The 19,493-nt window shown below is 62.4% G+C and overlaps 1 protein-coding gene across 5 annotated transcripts in view; it reads left to right on the top strand.

Moving 5' to 3' along the window:
• PDE9A (phosphodiesterase 9A) overlaps positions 1 to 19,493 on the top strand; it is an 81,493-nt gene that overhangs the window by 53,303 nt on the left and 8,697 nt on the right. For all 5 annotated transcript variants that reach the window (XM_044250875.1, XM_044250874.1, XM_044250873.1 and 2 more), the window contains 7 exons: positions 6,148 to 6,232; positions 11,433 to 11,508; positions 13,309 to 13,383; positions 16,406 to 16,492; positions 17,275 to 17,379; positions 17,567 to 17,649; positions 18,610 to 18,766. In XM_044250875.1, coding sequence (XP_044106810.1) covers positions 6,148 to 6,232; positions 11,433 to 11,508; positions 13,309 to 13,383; positions 16,406 to 16,492; positions 17,275 to 17,379; positions 17,567 to 17,649; positions 18,610 to 18,766 — 668 coding nt within the window. The remainder of the gene's footprint in view (positions 1 to 6,147; positions 6,233 to 11,432; positions 11,509 to 13,308; positions 13,384 to 16,405; positions 16,493 to 17,274; positions 17,380 to 17,566; positions 17,650 to 18,609; positions 18,767 to 19,493) is intronic.

Genomic DNA, 19,493 nt, shown 5'->3' with positions numbered 1-19,493 from the left:
AGAGGCTTTAACCCACTGAGCCACCCAGGTGCCCCCCCAAAATTACCTTTGAGGCTAACGGAAGCAAGAACTGTGAGGGTCTGTTCATAAGTGAAAGTCGCTTGGTGACCCATGACGTCACCGCACAGGGCAGTGGAGTTGGGGGGTGGAGGGGGCAGGGGGATACCCTTGGAGGCAAGTGGAGGAGGTAAGCTCCTTCGGTGCAGAAGACGATGCAATGAAAATGTGAAAAACCCCGGAGCAGCCCCTTGGGAGAGGACCTTCTGCTGAGCATCTTCGTGTCTCTTTTACATGGAGGCAAGCCGATACGCTCCTCGCCTGCACGACTGTTTCTGGGATACACCTGCCAGATCTCTAGCTCTTGGCTCCCCGTCAGCACCGAGGCCCGCAGAGGAACTTCCAGCCAGCACAGGGGAGTCGGTGCGGTCCGGACTCGGGGACCGAACAGCTGAACCTGGGAGGGGACAGCTTCCGGGTCTCTCCCCCGGTGTCCCCGTCCATAAAATAAGGAGCCCTGCTTGAATTCTCAGGCTTCACGATTCCCCATCAAAGTCCCGCGTCTTCGTCAATGTCAAGGCAAAGGACAGCCCATTTATTAAGCTCAGGGATGACAAGGAGAAACCCCAGCCCGAGGCCAAGCCCGAGGCCGGCATCTGTGGCTTCCCCAGATGGTGTCTGGCTGATTCGCGTTCGCAGGACTCCGTGAAGGTCACTTTTCATATTTCGTATGAATTGCTTGGACTTTTTTCGAGAAGAATATTCAGGATCATGCAAAAACTCGAAGGATCATGCAAAAACTCAAACACCCGTAATAACTTGAAGCGTGACTTACCTGGTCCCACTTCCCAGAGTATGTTGACATTTAGGAAATCCGTTTGGTGTTCTGTCTTCAAAACCGATTTATGTTCCCCGTGGATGATGGAGAAGCCACAGAGAGATTAAGTGACCCGCTGAAGCCCGGCCAGCAGATTGGACGAGTAAATAAGCCCGGGACGGCTCCTGCCGCGCAGGACCCCGGGGCACCTGGGCGGGCAGGTCGGGAAGCCACTGTGCAGGCCGGTTGGGGCTCCTTCAGCGGAAAAGGGGCTTCATCCTGAAGGATGCTGGGGAGCTCCCAGGTGGCTGGAAGGTCTCGGCAGCGGGCCCACTCGGTGGTTCTGCAGGTCCCAAACACCCACGCAGAGCTGACGCCGTGAAGATGCCGCGTCTGAGCCCCAGACGCACACTGTCTGTCTCCCCAGCACCCGGAGCCCCAGGCCCGGGTGCCCCACGGCCCCGCGGGCCCTGCTGCAGACTCAGGCTGCTCGCCTGTACCCTGGCTGCAGATCTGACGTCTGGACGGAGCTGGACCGGGTGCCCATACCGTGTCTGCGGCGGAGCGCGGTGGCTTCCGCAGCTGTCTCCGTGGAGAACCACCAGCAGGGAGGCTTCAAGCAACAGAAACAGGTCGTCTCACAGCTGTGGAGGCAGAAGCCCCAGACCATGAGGTCCAGGGTGAGCAGAAGGGCCAGGTCCTTCTGGAGGCTCTGAGGGAGCGTCCGCTCCGTCCCTTCCAGCTGCAGGCGGCTCCGGATACCCTTGGCTTGTGGTCCCACCACGCAGACCCCCTCGTCTTCACGCAGCCCCTCCCGCCGTGTCTGCGTCTCAGGCCCCGGAAGGACACCCGTCTTAGGACGTAGGGCCCACCTCAGCCAGGACGATCCCGTCTGGATAGCCTTCCTCGATCATATCTGCAGGAACCTTTCTCTAAGGTTGTACTCGTGAGGTCTGGGGGTCAGGATCTGAGCACATCCCTTTCAGGGGACGCAGTTCAACCCACTAGAGGGAGCGTTTGCAGTGGGAGGCAAGCTCCGCTTCCCACTGAGCCCCGTAAGGTAGGGAATTCTCCAGATGCTGTGGGAAGGGGTTCAGCCAAGGGACACAAAAAGCATTTGCTGCTGATTCGATGTTTACAGAAGCGCAGAGTCACCCAGATGCACCAAGGGGGCCGGGGTCGGGGGGGCAGGTGCCTCCCTCTTGGCCTCCCCTGGTCCCGCGCCGGCTTCTCCCCGCCCCCGCTCCTCTCCCAGAAGCCAGCTCTAGCTCCCACCGGTACTTGCAAACAGGAAAGCCGAGGAGGCCATTAATGAATTTTCAAAACTCCTACAGAACATTGTGTTGACTTCAGCTGGTGAGGCTTCCGGTCTCTGGCCATGGAGACTGTGATCAGGCCGAGAGGTGTTTTGATTTTGCCTCTAAGCGGTGTGTGATCCGAGGACGACAGGCCGTGGCACCTCTGACCTTCTGCCCTGCCTGGCCTGGCCCCGAATCCCCCAGGATTCACTCTCCCTGGAGGCCCCCATGTAAATCGTGCAAATGCACACAAGTTGCCTGGAGGGCGCGATACCCCTGCACAGGCTGGGCTCAGGCAGGCAGCCTGCGTGGCTGTCTGCGTGCTGCCCCTAGCCTTCTGATTCCCAGCGCCAGAGACCCGGCACAGCAGCAGCGGGCGCAGGGAGCCAGGAAGGAAGGAGAGAGGCGTCCAAGGGCAGTGGGCCGAGCTAGCGACTTGGCAATGGTCGGGCGCAGGCGGGAGCGGGGGGTCCTCCCACAGCCCCAGCATCCCCACCTCCCGGCTCCCCTCTCCCAGCAGGAACACCCCCCGGGACACACCCTTGACTCCCGACAAGCTCTCGTCCTTCTTGAACTCTGTCAGGCTTCAGGTGTGTCCCGTCCTGGCCCTTCTGGCTGGCCCCTTCCCAGCCTCCAAGCCCCCTCGCCCTGTCCCCAGCACAGAGGCGCAGGGTGCCTCACATGGGCTGAGTCCCAGGGGCCATGAGCTCCAAAAAGCCACCGAACACAGCAGTGCATGAACATTCAGAAACAGGCACAGCTGCTTACACGCATGCACGCGGGCTTACGCTGTGCGAACACACGCACGGACGTGCAGAAACACACGCACACATGCTCCCGCCCCTGCGGCAGGACCCGTGCTGTGTAAGCCGTATGACGCCGGTTTGACTTGCTTCAGTGGAATTCCCTGCCCCCTTTTTTTTTACCTTCTCAAACATAATTCCTCCGATCAAATATAAATATCTGAATTTCTCTTAGTTCACTTTAGAAGCTTCTCTTCCTTTTCATGTAAGTCGTTTTCCTTCTTTGAGTCCTGGACACGGGACACCCAGATCCTCAGAAACCCCACGGGGCCCCTCTTCCTTCCTTGTTTGCAGATGTGGCCGTGGCCCTGGACCAGACCCCAAATACCAGCAGAGCTGGCCCACAGGATAGCAGGGAACGCCAGGACACACCAACCCACGTTCCGCTCTGAGCCCCTCGGGACAGGAGGCTTAGGCACGTTCTCTGCGGAAGCCTCTGGAGGAGGTGTTGCAAGCACTGCCGTAGCCGTCCGTGTCTTTAACCAGCTTCCGGGGCTCTGCGGCTGCAGGAGGGGTTGCAGCTGCGGTGGCCTCCCGGGGGAGCCCAGCGAGGCGGTGGATAAGAGGAGGGCGCAGAGCTCCTCTGGGGCCTATGCTATTGCCTCTGCCCCGAGCCCCTTCCCCGAAGCCGCACCCGTCTTCCAGAATCATTTCCAGAGGTTCTCCTTCAGGACGACCTGGGACTTTCAGAACACCCCCTAGAGGGGACCGCCGGCTTGCGGGGACGGAGAGCTCCTCGTCAGGGAGCTCCAGCAGCCTCCGGGGCTCTGCGTCCCGGTTCTGCTCTGGTCCCCGATTCGCAGGGAGATGGGTGGGCCTGCCCTGTAGGGACCTGACACCTAGCCTCACTCGAGAGCTGTCGCCAGGGTCTGTGCAGGACTTCTCAGGGGTGGGCTCCCCTCCTAGGCTGGGCCCTCTCCCTCCTGTGGGACGGGGGCTGGGACAGGCCGAATGTGGAATCTTCCAGAGGTGGCCTGGATGGGAGCCACAGTGGCGGGCGTGGGGGGCTCCAGCTGCCCCCACCCCAACCAGGCTTCCCAGCCCCTCCCCGCCGTGTTCCGCCTTTAATCCTGTGACATGTTTTTTCTCTGCATTGATTAATGCCCCGCTTTGCCATCTTGTTACTCACGATCCATTTCCTTGGCAACCAGGCCCTTCATAATCGCCATAAATTCTGAATCTCTGGGATTCGGATTAGTGACACTGTGCCGTTTCACCCAAAAGGCTTAATTTGAGCATCAGCCCCAGTAGATGGCCCAGAAATCTGATCTATGGGAACCGATACCAAATAATCAAACGTGTGACACGCCCACCCAAGGCCATGAGCCGGAGGCGGCTGCAAACACAGCCGGGTCCTTCGTTTACGGATGATGGTAAGAAGCAGAGAGAAAACACGCGGCAGATCCCAATTTTGTCTTTTTAAAACTCTGGCTGGACAGAGAGTTATTTCGAGCGCACGGGGGCGGGAGAGAAACGCCTGGAAAGATCCACACCACCACCCATAATAAACGCGTTGTTCTCTGGGCTAATAGGACCGTAGAGAAACCGTAGAACATTCTTCTTGGAGATGCTCTGAATTTCCTGCGTATGTTTAAAACATAGTGATTGCAACCGTGGACTTCAGCAGGGCACAGCCACCCGGTGTGGACTCTACACGCATGTCTATTTGCTCTGAGGATCAAAGTCTATACCACAGACCACAACTCTTCTCCCGATCGGCTTGCTTCTGGAAACATCTGCCCTTCATCGTCAGCAAGACCGAGCTCCTTCCCGTGGACGTCGCTTCCGCCCTGTGCTGAGGTCAGCGTCAAGTGGGAGACGCAGCTGGAGCTGGGCCAGCCTCCCGCAGTGTGGCCCGGGGCCTGGACACGGCCCTCTGGGAGGGCCGAAGCAGCAGGAGGGCGAGCTGGTGAGCTTTCCTCCAAGGAGGACCTGTGGTCTCCAGCACCTTGTCATGGGCCCGTGATACAAGGAAGGGCCAAGAACACCCTGTTCCAGAAGCACCACCTGGCTGGTTCCAACCCCTTGCACTGACAGCCCCGGGCTTTGGTCCGGTGTCCTGGTGGGGGACCTTCAGCACAACATCCCCGGCGTGGCACGGAAGCAAGTCACCAGGACCATGTCCCACTATCAAATCCTCTAGATTCCCACAACTCTGGTCAGAAAGAAGCAATATTTTCAGTAGCCCTGCCCGCCCCCTCGGGCCCTGACCCTGGAAAGGCTTAGAAAGCTGCCCTGGAAACTTAAAAAGAAAAAAAAAGAAAGCTGCCCTGGGGGGCTTGGGGTTCAGGCAGGCTGCTGGGCGCTTCCGCTCTGCCGTCCGGTGGCAGGGCATTTTTCCGGGAGAGATCATTCACATCGTATTGTTAGGGATCAGACCACGCTTGAGGGAAAGGGGCTAGAGGAGAATCGCGGGAAAGTCTCTTTTTGCCTGAAAATTGAGGTGTGATTGCAGAGAAGTGCAGCGAACCTCTCCTGTTTCCTAAAAACTGACTTGGACCTGAAGGCCCCTCAGAAACCGGTGTTTGGCTCAGTAGCAGTATTTTGGGGTGGTGAGTGCACCCCCAGAGGGAGGGTCTGGAAGCGGAGTGCTCGCTGGGAGGCGTGGGCTCCCTGCCTTCCTGGGGAAACAGTGTGTCCGGACTCCGCCGGCCCTCCTCTGGAGTGGGGCTTCAAGAATGCCAGTGAGCCGGGCTCCCCTTGACCCAGCCTGTTCGCGTCCCCCTACAGGAGGTCCCCCCACACCTTCTCTCAGTTAACTGCTCCAGCAGGCTCTTAACATGCGAAGGTTTTATCGCAATATGAGCTCATCCTTTTCGGGAAGGCTGGGGCTCCCCCCCACCCTGGGCTTCTCCCCCGCTGGGCTTCTCGTCTTGTTTTCATGCGAGGTGGCCTTGTTCCCACCTTTTCTTCCTGGGAGGAGAGATTTCTTTGTCCCGTATCTTCAGCTGCTGCTTAGAGGCCTGGAGAGAGAAAGTGGGGTGTGGGTGCCCGACTCTGGATTCGGGAGAGAGGAGCAGGGGCTCTGGGAGGGGTGCGGCGGTTTGTCCTGCCCGGGGCCAAGACAGGCCCACCAGGCCAGAGTCCCTGTCCCTGGGCTGCCAGCACCCTCGGCTGCGGGGACCCGGAGGGGAGCCCAGCTCCAGCTTTCCTCCTGGGGCTGGACCCAGTTAGCAGCCTGGCAAGGGCCTCCACGTGTCTCCATGGTAACCCCCTTGCTTCTTTGTCCCAGTGGAAGGCCTGAAAGTGCTGGAGATCGAGAAATGCAAGAGTGACATCAAAAAGATGCGGGACGAGCTGGCGGCCAGAAGCAGCAGGTAAGTCAGGCCTGGGGGGAACGGCCCCGTGCGTGTGCCCGGAGGCGGCTCTGGGCTGTTCTTCCCAGCCAGAGGCACAGCCAGAGCCGGCCCCGGGGAGCGCAGGGCACAGGCGGCCGGGCTCCGGCTGGGATCTGCTTGTCAACCACGCAGCCTTCTTACAGCTAAAGAGAGTCTAGGGCCTGCGGAGGCAAGGAGCCCGGCTTCACGTGAAGGGGGAATGACCATTCCGCAGATCAAAGCATTATGACTCACGTATCCCGCTCGAGAGACATTGGCATCGATTTCTTAAAAAAGGGCCCAATAAGAGGAAAAGGCGTTTGGCATATGAGGGAGGGTATCCCGGTGCCCGAAGGCTCCTGTGTGGACATGTCCAGAGCTCAGAGCAGCCGGTCCCAGGACAGATCGCACGGGGCCTCCGAGCGCCGTCCGCACAGGTCAGGTGTCGGGCAGAACGTGCGGCTCTCCCCTGGGGACCCAAAATTCATGGGAAAAACACCCCAGGCTTCCCGATTCCCCTCTTGAAAGTGGGTGTTGGCACAGCAGAAACCTCTGCTGAAACTGGGGTCCCAGCAAGCACTCAGGGTGACCATGGAGCTGACGAGGGAGGGGTGCACTTGGAGCCCATGCACCGTGCGGAGCGCGCACCTGCCGCTCGGCACCGTGGGGAGCGCGCACCTGCCGCTCGGTGGGATCCCCAACCCCTGCCCACAGCTGCGCACCCAGGAGGACACGTGGGTCCAATGGGGCCCCACCAGGCAGCCCTGAGGGCAGAGCACGGGCTCAGAGCGGAGGCGGGTATTTAGTGGGGACAAGGAACCCAAGAACAGCCCTGTGCTCGCCCACCAGGCCACCTTCGAAAGCTCAGCTACTGGTTTGAAGATCATTCCCGGATCTTAAAAGTCTGAGGGTGACCAGCTTAGGGAGGGAGGGAGACCGAAGGAAAGGCTCTTGGAAGGCGGGAGGTGTAGGGGAAGCTGACGGCCCCATGTGGGCGCCAAGGGCCTGGCTGGCCTCCGGTGGGCTCGAAGCCACAGGAGTGTGGTTCCACGGGGATCACGCCCACATGGCCCCTGATGCGGATTTGGGGAGGTCTCCTCCCATGGGACTTGGGGGAGGCGGGCAAAAGAGTTTGTGAAAATTCGCAGAAAACTGCAAGTGAGTAACTCGTCCCGGACATCCCCCTAGTGCGAGGCTCTTTGGGGGCCGGAGACGGAGCCCCTTGTGGGACGGGACACAGGTGCTGGAGTCGGCTGGGGCGGGCGGCTGGGCCCAGCTCAGGCCCTCTGCGGCGGTGGTCATGGGATCGCCCTCTGGCTGACACGTATGCCACCCAAAAGGGCGTCTCCCAGGCGGTGGGGGCATGGTCCCTGAGGTCCCTCCCTGCCTTTGTGGGCATCTCCTCACTCACGGACGTGCCGACCCGCAGAGCCCACAGAGGCCCGTGGGAGGGTCTTTAGAAGGCAGCCTCTCGTCCCTTCTCGAATGACTAAGGCCTGCCACCTGCCCAAAGCCACGGGGCGTGAGTCACGAGCCCCGCGCCCTCGCTGGCCTTGTCCCCTGCTGCGTCCCGGGCCAGGTACCCTCTCCATCCTGGGAAAGGGGGCGTGTGCCGTCCCGGGGCGGCTGCCGGTCCTGCTTCGGCCGCTGGGGCTGCAGAGGAAGAGCTCCCCCGGCCTGGGTAGTCCCAGTGGCCCAAGGCAGCCAAAGTGGCACCAAGGCCCGGGGCCGGAAGCCAGAGATCCAGGTGTCCGTATGGCCATGCCCTGTCGGGAGCTCCAGGGGGGATCTACTCCAGCCCCCAAAGCTTCAGTGGTTGTCAGCAGCCCCGGGGGCGCCTGGCGGGTTCGTGCTTCCTCCATCTCCGTCTTCACATGGCCTTTCCCCCATGCGCCTCTGTGTCCAGACGTCCCTTTCTAAAAGGACACCAGTCCCCTCGGTGCCCCACTGTGGCCACACGTGACATCATCACACCTGCGATGACATTCCTTCCGAAGGACGTCACGTGCCAGGTCCTGGGGGTTTCCTCACTTTCGGGGACACAATTCACCCCACGGCACAGCACAGGGGAAGGACACTCCCGATTTTAGAGCGCAGGAAAGCAGCCCCGCGGGAGCCCAGAGGCAAACCGTGACCCGCGGGCGTCCGTCTGGCCCAGTGGGCAGAGCCGAGGCGTGGCGGGTGCTGGGCCCAGCCACGGGCTGAAGCTCTCCTCCTCGCCACCCAGAAAGTCCGTTTTTAGAGCTCTCGGTGCCGTGATCCAAAGAGAAGCCTTCCCTGGGCCCTGACTGCTTCTCGAGGCGATATTCTTGGCAGACGGTTTTCACAGCCTCCCACGGAGGTGAGAGACGGGTAGACGGGACTCTTCAGGCACACACAGAACGGGGTAAAACTCTCCAACGTGGCTGACACGTTTGGGAAAAAGAATCCCAGTGGCCTGGGCCAGGGTCTAACCCACAGCCCAGCCCCCCACCCCAGGCCGTGCTCCGGGAGCCCGGCAGCCTCTTCTGGGCCCCCCACAAAGGAGAAGTGAACCCCGATGGCAAATGGGGCTGCCGCGTGCCGCCTTCCGTGTGTTGTCTGTCAGGTTCCGCTTCCGTCACGCAGGGACGCTGTGTAACATGTTCGCGCCCCTGGGACCAGGCCCCTCCACGCAGGGCTCTGCCCGGACGTGGGGGGAGAGACGGGCACCCCGCACAGCCCTTCCTGGTGAGAGCAACCCGGCTGGGCGGCCATCGGCCTGTCTGGAAGGACAGACGGAGGCCTGTGCCCACACAGATGGCGACGGGCCTGAGGGCAGCCCCACGTTCGCCCGCACGTGAGCCCCAGCCAGCGGGGACTCCGCGCCAGGCGCCTTCCCGCTCTGGGGACAGCGGCGGATGGGGGTCGCGCCGTTCCTCCTGGTCCGGTGTCCTGCTCACATCCAGGGCAGGGCCAGGCCTCGCTGCACACGGGGCGGAGCTGGCTGCTTGACCTGGGGGGGGGAGGGCTCCCGAGGGCTCCGCTTTCATCCCAAACAAGTGGCCTTGTCCACTGGACGTGCCACGGGGGGGGGGGGCTGGGAGCCCAGGAAATGAAAGAATCAGCCCCAAATAGAATGAAAAGAAAAGGCACCGTGCCAGCTGCTCCCTCGCTGGAGAATGCCAGTTCCCGTGGCAACAGGGCACAGAGGGAGCAGGCGGGGGGGCCTGGCCGAGCAGGAGGGGGGCTGGTGGGAGTCCCCGGGCACCCAGCAGACACTGCCGACACCGGGATTTTCAAGGAAGCAGCTGGCTTCCAGCAGGCAAACCATCTTGCTTTGTGCAAGCTTCCCACCCTGCCGGGAATGTCACACGTGCACGGAGGAGGCTAAGCGCGGGGGGGACCGGGCGATGGTGCGCATGGACCAGGCTCGTCACTGCTCAGGAAGCTGCGGGCTGTGACTTCTCGTTCATAGGGCCGCAATGGAAGGCACCGGGTTCGTGCCCTTTAGCGGTTCCTTGATTCCTCTTTCGCTGAAGCTGTGCCGAAATCCCCTCCACGCACGAAGCGTGATGTTCTGCAAGCATGGCATTGAGGGGAAGAACAGTGGGAGCCCCAGAAAACTGGACTGGAGGCCCCTCTATCAGAAAGGAAACAGAGCTGTTACTCTGAGTTTGCAGGCAGTGTGGCCCCCGGAGTTACACCTCCAGACGATACAGCTGGGGGCGTGAGCCCCACAGAAATCCGCTGCCGAGCTGAAACAAACATGCTTCACGTAGGGAGACTTTGAAAAGAAATACCGCTTCGTGATCTTCTTTTCGCTTACGATACTGTGAGCTCTACACGGATCGACGTGGAACCAACATCCGGTCCCTCCGTCTTTCCCGGAGGGCACAAGCGTGTGCATCTCAACCCAGCAAACGCGCCCTTTCCTCCTCGTACCTTGCTAGATTTTTTTTTTTTTTTGCATTACTGTTCAGTCTATCCTGAGTGCAACATTTCTTCTTCCCCTTTCCCCCAAATCCTTCGTGCTTCACATAATTCTCATCATTATCTTAACACACAACCGTCCTTCTTGTTGGATGGGCCCTAAGGGGGTAAATACCTTCTCGCTCGGCAACAGCCAGGTGGTTTCCGGTTTGTTGTTGCGTTTTTACAACAGCGGACGTTGCCGGGGATGCCTTCCTGCACAGAAGGGTTTGCTTGCATCTGGTTCTTTTCTTAAAATGCATTCCCGGTGTAGACGAAGACGCACAGGCTTACAGGACAGGGATGTGCCGTGGCTCTGACTCTGAGGTCTTACAGTCTTGCAGGGGATAGGACGTGATCTACAAAGTGTGTAACGTCCGAGGATGGGGAGTACATTCCCTTCCAGGAAAGTAGGGTCCATGGGTAGGGAGGGGGCCACATCCAGCCCCCGGGTACCACCGAGGTCAGCACACTCTCCCCCTGACGCCGGACGGTGGCTTCCCTCCACAGCATGCCTGGCTCGATGTGGTCTGACCTTATTGGGGGGCAGGTGCCTTGATACTAAGAAGTGAAGGAAAACAGTCAGGAGCCCGAGAGCAAATTCATCTCTCAAAGGTAGTTTCCAGGGGAAACTGGAAACATCCTAAAAGTCCGTGGTGGGGACCGGAATGGCAGCACGGCACCCCCCACCCAGGGAGCACCCCAGAAGGACGTGCCTTTGTGTGCAGCTGAGCTCTGAGGGCAAAAGCAGAGAGTTTGCCGCGAGCGAGGTGAAAGAAACAAGTAGCAAACGAGTGAGTTTGGGACACTTCCGTTTTTGTTAAAAATCCAAGGCATTGTCCCTGTGTGTCTGTGCCCAAGGAAAATTCTGGAAGGATACCCCGAACTTAACAGAAGGTATCTCCAGGGTGTGAGATTGAGAGGAAAGAAGTAGGTAACGTGGGGGCTTTTTAATTTTTTTAAATTTGCTGACTTCCCTCTTATTTGAGTTTTTTAGAATAAAAGTGTTTTACTTCCCTCATTAAAAGATTTTTTAGGAATTTGCTGAAGCGGAGCTGACGTGTTTTCTGAGAGAGCAGTGTCCCCGGGTCCAGGCAGGGTCCCTGCGGGTTCGCCACGACAGATCACGGGCTTGCCGACTTACGCTCCCGTAACAAACGAGGACACGGGGCCGTGGGGTCCGGGCTTGGCTGGGGCTTCTTTGCTGTCGCTCTGCGGAGGGGCCCCCACCGGACACCCTGTCCGCAGCTAATTCTGACTGTTCCCGCAGGACCAGCTGTCCCTGTAGGTACAGTTTTGTGGACAAGAAGCTGAGCCCTCCACGTGATGTCCCCACGTACCCCAAGGTGAGAGGAAGTTCTGGCTCTGGAGAACCGGTCTGTGCCCCCGGCCGGGCCCCCGACCCTCGGCCACCCGGACTTCCTGGCCAGGCCCCGTCTGGTCTGTCCACACGTTTGCAAACGCGCTCCCGCCGTGGCCCCGGGCTGGGGGACCCCCACCCCCCGCCGTTCTCAGGCCCAGTGCTTTTTCTCTCTGCCGTGCGCTAGCCGCAGGGGACCCCAGGCCAGCAGGCCACGGCCCCTCCCCGCTGTCCGCCCCTCGCCCACCGGGTGACGGTGTTTACACCCAGATTGTACTGTAAGGAGCTTCCTTTTTTTTTTTTTTAATGGTTTTTATGTATTTGACAGAGAGAGAGCACAAGTGGGCAGAGAGGCAGGCGGAGAGAGAAGCAGGCCCCCCGCTGAGCAGGGAGCCCGATGCGGGACTCGATCCCAGGACCCTGGGATCATGACCTGAGCCGAAGGCAGAGGCTTAACCCACTGAGCCACCCAGGAGCTTCCGTTTCTAAAATCACCTCCACCTCCTTGGGTCTTCTGCCCTGAGCTGTATGTAGTTACCATGAGAAGTTTCGCTTTTCCGCCTCTAGAATTTTCTCCATTGCGAGAGCCCAGGCCCTGGCAGAGGGCCCAGTGACCGGGGAGTTGGGGGGCTGGGGGCTTCAAACCACCACAGAGCAGGGTCTCGTGATGTCGGTGACCCTCTTGGCCGTGCCTTCAGCCGAGTGCGCGAGACCCTGGCCTGGCAGACTGTCCCCTCGGGCTTGTGCTTAGAGTCAGGGTCGGCGTGCCAGCCTGGGGACAGGCGTCCCTGGCCCAGCGTGGGGCAGACCCCCCACCACCGCCCACGGTCCTTGCGGGGACAGAGAGCCTCCCGGAGCTGCCCTGTGAGGGGTTCCCCCAACCCGGTTCCAAACGCGTGCGGCGTATCGCCCGAGGAATTCAGATGGACACTGGGGCGTCTGTCTCACGGGAACACACGACCTGCCTCTCCCGATCCTGCCCCGGGGCCCACAAGGCCGCCGACCGCCAGAATGAAAGGTGTCGGTCCTCCGTCCTCCGCAGCAGCTCCTTACAAGAAACCAAACGGGCGCCCGGGTGGCTCCGTCGGTTGGGCAGCCAGCTCTTGGCTTCAGCTCAGGGTCCCGGGATCGAGCCCTGCCTCGGGCTCCGAGGTCAGCAAGGAGCCTGCTTGGGATTCTCGGCCTCTGCCCCTCCCCCTGCTCGCTCTCTCTCTGAGTAATAATAATGGTAAGAAATGAAGGAAAAACCAAGCAAACCAAAGACCCATCTCATCCCCGAGCACCGTGACGGCCTTACATCTAAGGTCACAGCCTGTTCCCCGCGACGGTTTGACCCGAACTCTGGCGCTCCCCGATCCGCAGCCCCTCACCCCAGCCGGCTGTGCCGTGTTAGCCGGCAGCCAACGGCAGAAACGCCGAATCGCTTCCTGGCCAGTATTTGCATCTTGGCCAAGTTCATTCTTCTTCCTTGACTTCACTCTGGTGTTTTTCCCGTCGGGTTTACGGAGAGGCAGTTCACCCGGAGTCACCCGGAGTTTGTCTCTGCGACTTCGGAGAGACTTAGGCCGCCGTTGTGTGGGGGACATCTGTCACCCCACGGCCCCGTGTCTGGCCGCGGACAGAAGGTCTGAGCCTGGCCCTCGCAGAATCCTTGTAGAGTGTGGCCTTGGAGTCCGCGCGCAGGTGACCGGGGGCAGGAGGACGTGGAGCAAACGTCCCCCGGCCCGCGCGAGGTCACGGGCCTTCGTCCTAGCCCAGAGCCTAACCAGCCCCCTGTCCTCCCCAGTACCTGCTCTCCCCGGAGACCATCGAAGCTCTCAGGAAACCCACCTTCGACGTCTGGCTCTGGGAGCGCAACGAGGTGAGTGAGTGCCCCAGTGCCGGCATCTCGGGGACCCGCCAGGGCCCCCCACAGCTCCGCCTGCTGAAGGCCTCAAGTCCCCGGGCCCTCCCTCAGTCTGACTCTGGGTGGGCGCAGGAGGGCGCAGACGCGGGACCCAGGCAGGGGGTGTCAGAGCAGAGGCGCGGGCAGGCTGGTGCACCCCCAGCCCGCACACCCTCCGGGCCGCCGCGTCCCCCAGGGGGAGACCCGGGACTCCCGCAGCAAGCCTGTTCTCCCAGTGTCCCCTTTTGCTGAGAAAACAGTTACCATGGGGATTTCCGTCTGTTCGGTGTAATGTAATAACATCCGTCATACTCCTCCATCCCTGATCCCCGAGAACACAAGTCCCTCGTGTTGGACACGACGCCCACCAAATCTGCGACTCCTCCGGCTTTCTGGTAACACAGACACGCAGAAAGCCCCCCTTCCCCAGCCAGCTCGCCGCAGGGGACAGGCAAGGAGGCTCTGTGCCCTGCGCGGGCACGTCTCGCCGGCCAGGACTTGGGCTCCCTGAAGTCGCGGCTCTCGCGCGCTCGTTCCTGCACCGAGAGGGGCCTCCACCCCGCTGCGGGCCGGCCCGCGTCCCGGGGATCGTCCTGCCGCACACGCCCGGCCGGACGCGTGTGCCCCAAATCATCCAGCCACCCGGGAGCCTGCAGGACTGGAGAGGGTGGGGGGAGGTGTGACCGGGAGAAACGGGAGGTGGATCCCTGAAGACCAGTCCTAGGACCGAAGTCCAAGCAGGGGACCCAGGCAGGGGAGGCCCGCGCGTGGTCGAGGATGGCTCGGCGCCCACAGATTCCTGCTTCCGGCAGGTGCACAGACACCGCTGCTGGAAATCGCTCTGGCTTCCGCATGCGGGGAGTGAGGGCAGAGCCCAGTCCCCAAGGGCAGAGGCGCCTACCTGGAACCAGGCCCTCGCTGCCCGCTCCGTCTGCATCTCCCACGGAGTCCCGCCGTGGCCGGAGAGGCTGAAGGAGTCACGCAGCCACGAGGGGAAGGCCGCCTGCCCACAGCGTCTGGGCCAGGGTGAAGCCTGCAGGTGGGGCCGGCCTCTGGGTGGGCCCCTCAGTTCCCGGGGCAGGCTGCTCAGCGGTCTCGGGGTTTCCAGAAATGTTCTGCCGGCAGGCGGCCGGCACGCGGCCAGGAGCCAGAGGTGCCCAAAGACGGGAGCCCCAACCTCTGGCCAATCTGGGGATGCCGTGGATTTGGGACTGTGGACGGTGAAGGCCCCCAGAACTGCTTCTGGCCTCCCACAAAGCAGCTCATGTCCGGGAACACGTCTTCCTTCGTGTGGGGCTATCGCTGTGCCCAGCAGCCCCGGCCCCGGCCAGGGTCCTCAGGATCACGAAACAGAGGAAATGGCTTCCTGTGTTCTTGTCCCCCACTAGCTGCCAGAGCTCTTCCTAGCACGGCCACCAGCCCAGAGCACGGGGCTCGCAGGCCGCGGGGCCACAGTCTCTGACGAGTGCCCGTAGCCCCCTCCTCGCGGTCAGCCGGCCGGGACTGCCCAGTGTCCACGGGAACAGGTGCCCAAGAACTGCTGTACGCGTCCCAGGGTGGGACCAGATGGTCCTGTCTGCAGTCACCTCCAGCTGTGGACTCCCGACCTCACCACCACCGCCATGGCTCACGGGGCCTGCAGGAGTTGTGCGTGCACGCGGGGTGGTGAACTCGGCGATGCCACAGGTCTCTGCGCGTTCCCTCCACAGCCATCTTGTGGACGCTCCAGGCACGGGACTGGACCCGCAGAACCCGTGCTCCCCGTGCTCCCAGCTGTCCCAGTGCCGTGTGACAAGGACGGGTCTCTGGTGGCCCTGTAGTCCTGAGCTCAGGCAGCTGCGACACGCGCAACGGGCCAGGAGCGCTCCTGGAGGCCTGAGGTCGGGCGTCCCCCAGGCCTGTCCCCCGGCATGTTGACGCCGCCTTCCGTGTCCTCACATGGTCGTCCCTGCGTTCATGTCTGTTCCGGTCTCCTCTCCTCATGGGGACACCAATCCTAATGGGCCAGGGCCACCCCGATGACCTCCTTGAACCTAAATGAGGCTTAAAGGCCCTCCGTCCACACAGTCGCGTCGGGGGTTAGAGCTTAAACACGCTGATTTGGGAGCCGCGGTTTCGTCCATAACATACGTTTTTGGGAAGAGAAGGTCACATGCTGACCAGGGGCAGCCCAGGAGTGTGGCCACGCTGGCCCCAGGGAGCTGGCGGACGGAACGGGGGCAGGGCCACACGCCTGAGCCGGGGAGCGTGGGCTGGTGTCGTGCCCCGTGTCACCAGGCAGTGTCTAGCGGTCCCCGCCTTGCGGGTCTCCGGTCTCCCGGGGCCTGCGTCCGAGACCGGCTTCCCAGGAAGTGGAGCCCGCGCTCTCAGACGCTCACGTTTGGTCCTTCCGTCCCGGCTTAATTAGCTCCGCGGTCCCAAGCGGCGTTTAAATAGATGGCAGCGACGCTCACTCCTCTTTGGGACTGAAGACAAATCAGTTTAACCGGAGCACGAGTTCTGTAGAGAACGGCTCCGTGACGGGAACATGGCTTACCTCGCAGACCGCACGAGCGGCGCCTTCCAGTGTGTGTCTGGTCCCCACAGGCCCCTCGGGGCGCACGAAGCGGGCTGGGGACGGAGGCCGTTGAGTCTCAGCAAGCACAGGGCGTCCAGACACCTGCTCGCGGGCGCGTCCCATGGAGCCGTGTCCCAGCACCTCGGCCTGGCTTCCCGTGCGGCCAAGTGCAGAGTCACTTCTGATGCGGTCCCTCCCAACCGCTGTCCCTCGTCACCGCAGCCCCCGTGACTTCTCAGCCCAGCTGCTCTTTCAGGCTCCCACGTCCCTGCTAGGGGTCCTGAGACCCCCTCCCCCAGTCAACATGGCTTCGCCCTCGGAGCCGCTGAGACGGGGGGGGCTCACCCTCTAGCGACCGCCGGGCCCTGCGGGCATCAGCTGGGTTGGTGGCCGCGCGGGCCCGCCCCTGCCTTCGACCCACTTCTGCCGCTGTGTCCGCAGATGCTGAGCTGCTTGGAGCACATGTACCATGACCTGGGCCTGGTCAGAGACTTCTCCATCAACCCCATCACGCTCCGGAGGTGGCTGGTAAGTGCGGGACCCCCCCCCCCGTGCCCCTCGATGACAGTGTCGTCCGGTTGCTCAGCAGCGGAGCCATCCGGGTGGCGCCGGGCCTCCCGCACGCGGAGGGACCTGCCCACGAGGGGTCCATGAGGACGGCAGCCTGTGTCCGTCCTGCTCCCACCAGAGCACACGGGGCCCCTCGGCGGCTGCTCTAGGGCGCGAGAAAAGAGGGGGAACTGGGAGGGACCGGCAAAGCGTGCGTGTGCGTGTGCGTATGCGCGTGCGAGAGGGGTCGTGGGACGCGCGTGCGCGTGCGTGAGGGGTCGTGGGACGCGTGCGTGAGGATGGCAGCGTGTGTGCGGTGAGTACAGGACCGTGTGCGTGCGGGTGGGGCGCGTGCAGGAGTGCGTGTGTGTTTAGCCACAAATTACTTTAAATCAAATGCTGCTTGGAGCCAAGCGTGGGCAGCTTAGATGCTAAACACTAAAATGGGAACAGGTGTGAGGAGGGCCGGACCCCAGAGCCGCTCCGACAGCCCCCCAGCTGAGCCCGCGGCATCCCATCCCCACGTGGCTCCTCGTGTCCATGAGCACCCGGGAAAGCCCGTCGCCCCTGCCCTTGGCTGCAGGGTGGCTCCCCTGGGCCTCCTCGCCCCTACCTCCAGCAAGCCCGGGAGCGCTGCTGGGCTCTGGGAGAGCACCCCCGAATCACCAGCCGCCAGCCGGCCCACGGACGGGGGGATCCGCCCGGGGCAGCTGGGGGGTGCGGGCCGTGGCCATGGGCATCAGGGCCTCTGTCTCCCGCAGCTCTGCGTGCAGGACAACTACAGGAACAACCCCTTCCACAACTTCCGGCACTGCTTCTGCGTGGCCCAGATGATGTACAGCATGGTCTGGCTCTGCGGGCTCCAGGTGGGTCCCTTTCGGGGGGCAGGCACCACGCTCGGGGGACGGGCACCACGCTCAGGACGCGGCCCGCACCTGCGCCCGGCCCGGTCGGCGCCCTCGTGGGGCCACTGCTCTGCGAGAGGGGCAGGTCCTCCCCCCGCCCCAGCCCCCGGCTCTTCCTCCTCCTCAACCGCGCCCACCCACTCTGCAGGAGAAGTTTTCCCAAATGGACATCTTGATTCTAATGACGGCCGCCATCTGCCACGATTTGGACCACCCGGGGTACAACAACACGTATGTACATGATCTTTCTTTTTTCCCCTTTAAAGGGCTCTCTGGTTATCAGAGTGACCTTTCCAGCTTACTACGCAGGCCAGAGGCAGGTTGGAGCTGTGGGCCGAAGCCTCAGCAGCCCCCAGCACCCCCTGCCCCTGCCTCCTAGGACACAGCTAACACTCTGGGGCTGGCTGGTTCCAGGGTCTCGGCCTCTTGGGACAGACATTCCAGCTTCCCAAGCCCCCAGGGGCTGCCGTGCTGCTCTGTGGGCCCGCGGTGGCGTGCAATCTGCTCAGGCAGACCAGAGCCCTGCGGTGCCAGACCTCCCCTCCACCCGGAGCAGGCATGATGCCTGCCCCAGATCCCCCTCCCCAGCCTGTCTGCAGTAGGACCGAGGTGGAGAAGGAGTGCAGAGGGGAAGCGGGTGGGAGGGGTCCCAGGCAGACAGGCCAGGCTCCACAGAGCAGTGATCCGGCCCCACTTCTGGGGGACACCCCGCATCACTGTCAGGCCGTGTGGCCCGGTGATGCAGCTGTTCGCGCAGGGGCATCTGTGTGGCCGAGAGCTCACTGTCTGTCTGACGGCAGACCCCCACAGTGCGGGCGCCCGTGCCCCTCCGACAAGGGGGCACCGTGCACGTCCACTCCCTCCCTTCACACCGGAGACCACGTGCGAAGCCCAGTCCAGCCCAGGGTCGCAGCCACGGCTCAAAGGGGAAGACACGCCCTGGTGCCCCTCCCCCCGCCAAACACCTGCCCTTTGGGCAGAGTGATGATATGGCGAGGGCCCGGAAGGAAGCGCTGAGCACATTCGGGGCACCGTCCCTGGAGCCGGGGAGCGCTGCTGGGGGCGTCCAGCTGGCAGGGCTGTTAGACCTTGAGGGCATCTGGGGAAAGGGGCGGCAGGAGTCAGGAGAGTCCGGGGGCGCGCGTCCCCACGGGTGCCCAAGGCTCCGTGTGTTCTCTCCTCCGGTGGCAGGTACCAGATCAACGCCCGCACGGAGCTGGCCGTCCGCTACAACGACATCTCGCCCCTGGAGAACCACCACTGCGCCGTGGCCTTTCAGATCCTCGCCCGGCCCGAGTGCAACATCTTTGCCAACGTGCAGCCCGACGGGTTCAAGCAGATCCGACAGGTGCGGGGCCAAGGGCCCCCTGATGGCATGGGGTGGGTGGGGGAGACGATGAGCACAGCCCCGGGGCAGGCCCCTCACTCCAGTGGCAAAGGGCTGCTCTCCCGGCCCCACCCCTCCCCAACAAGGCCAGCGGCACGCCCGGGAGAGGCGAGCCCTCCGCACATATACACGGGACCCTGTGGACTCTGAATCCCGTGAGATCCGGCCTTTCTCCAGCCCGCAGCCCGGGAGAGGGAGGGTTCCCGAGGCCGGTCAGTCATCGGCGGGCCGCCATGAGTTCGTGCAGGCCGTGGACAGACCCGCCTGCTGCACCCGACCTACCAGCAACTGGCTGGTTCCCGAAGCCCCCTTGACCCAGGCAGCCCCACCGCAGGTTCAGACAAGGGATGCTGGGGGAGGGGACACCACCCTCTGGTCCTGAGACATGGTCCCACTCCCTGGGAAGTGACGCCCCCTTCCCCACCGAACACAGCTCTGGGTGCTGCTGCCTCTGATGTTTCCGGGGGAGGGAAGAGACCAGAAGGACCCCTTAGAGGAGTGCCTGGGTTGAACCGTGGCCCCATTCCGCCAGAGACATTGCCCCGGACCCCGTGGATGTGACTGGGCTTGGGAAGAGTCCTTGCTGGTAGCTGAGTTAGGTCTCTGGAGGGGATTAGCTTGGATTGTCCAGGTGGTCCCTAAACCCGATGACAAGCGTCCTCAGAAGAGATGGCGGCGGAGAGGTGGA

Source organism: Neovison vison, chromosome 6 (assembly GCF_020171115.1).
Source record: "Neovison vison isolate M4711 chromosome 6, ASM_NN_V1, whole genome shotgun sequence".
Taxonomy (NCBI): Eukaryota; Metazoa; Chordata; class Mammalia; order Carnivora; family Mustelidae; genus Neogale; species Neogale vison.
The sequence above is the reverse complement of the archived record's forward strand: the minus strand, read 5'-3'. Positions and strand labels throughout refer to the sequence as shown.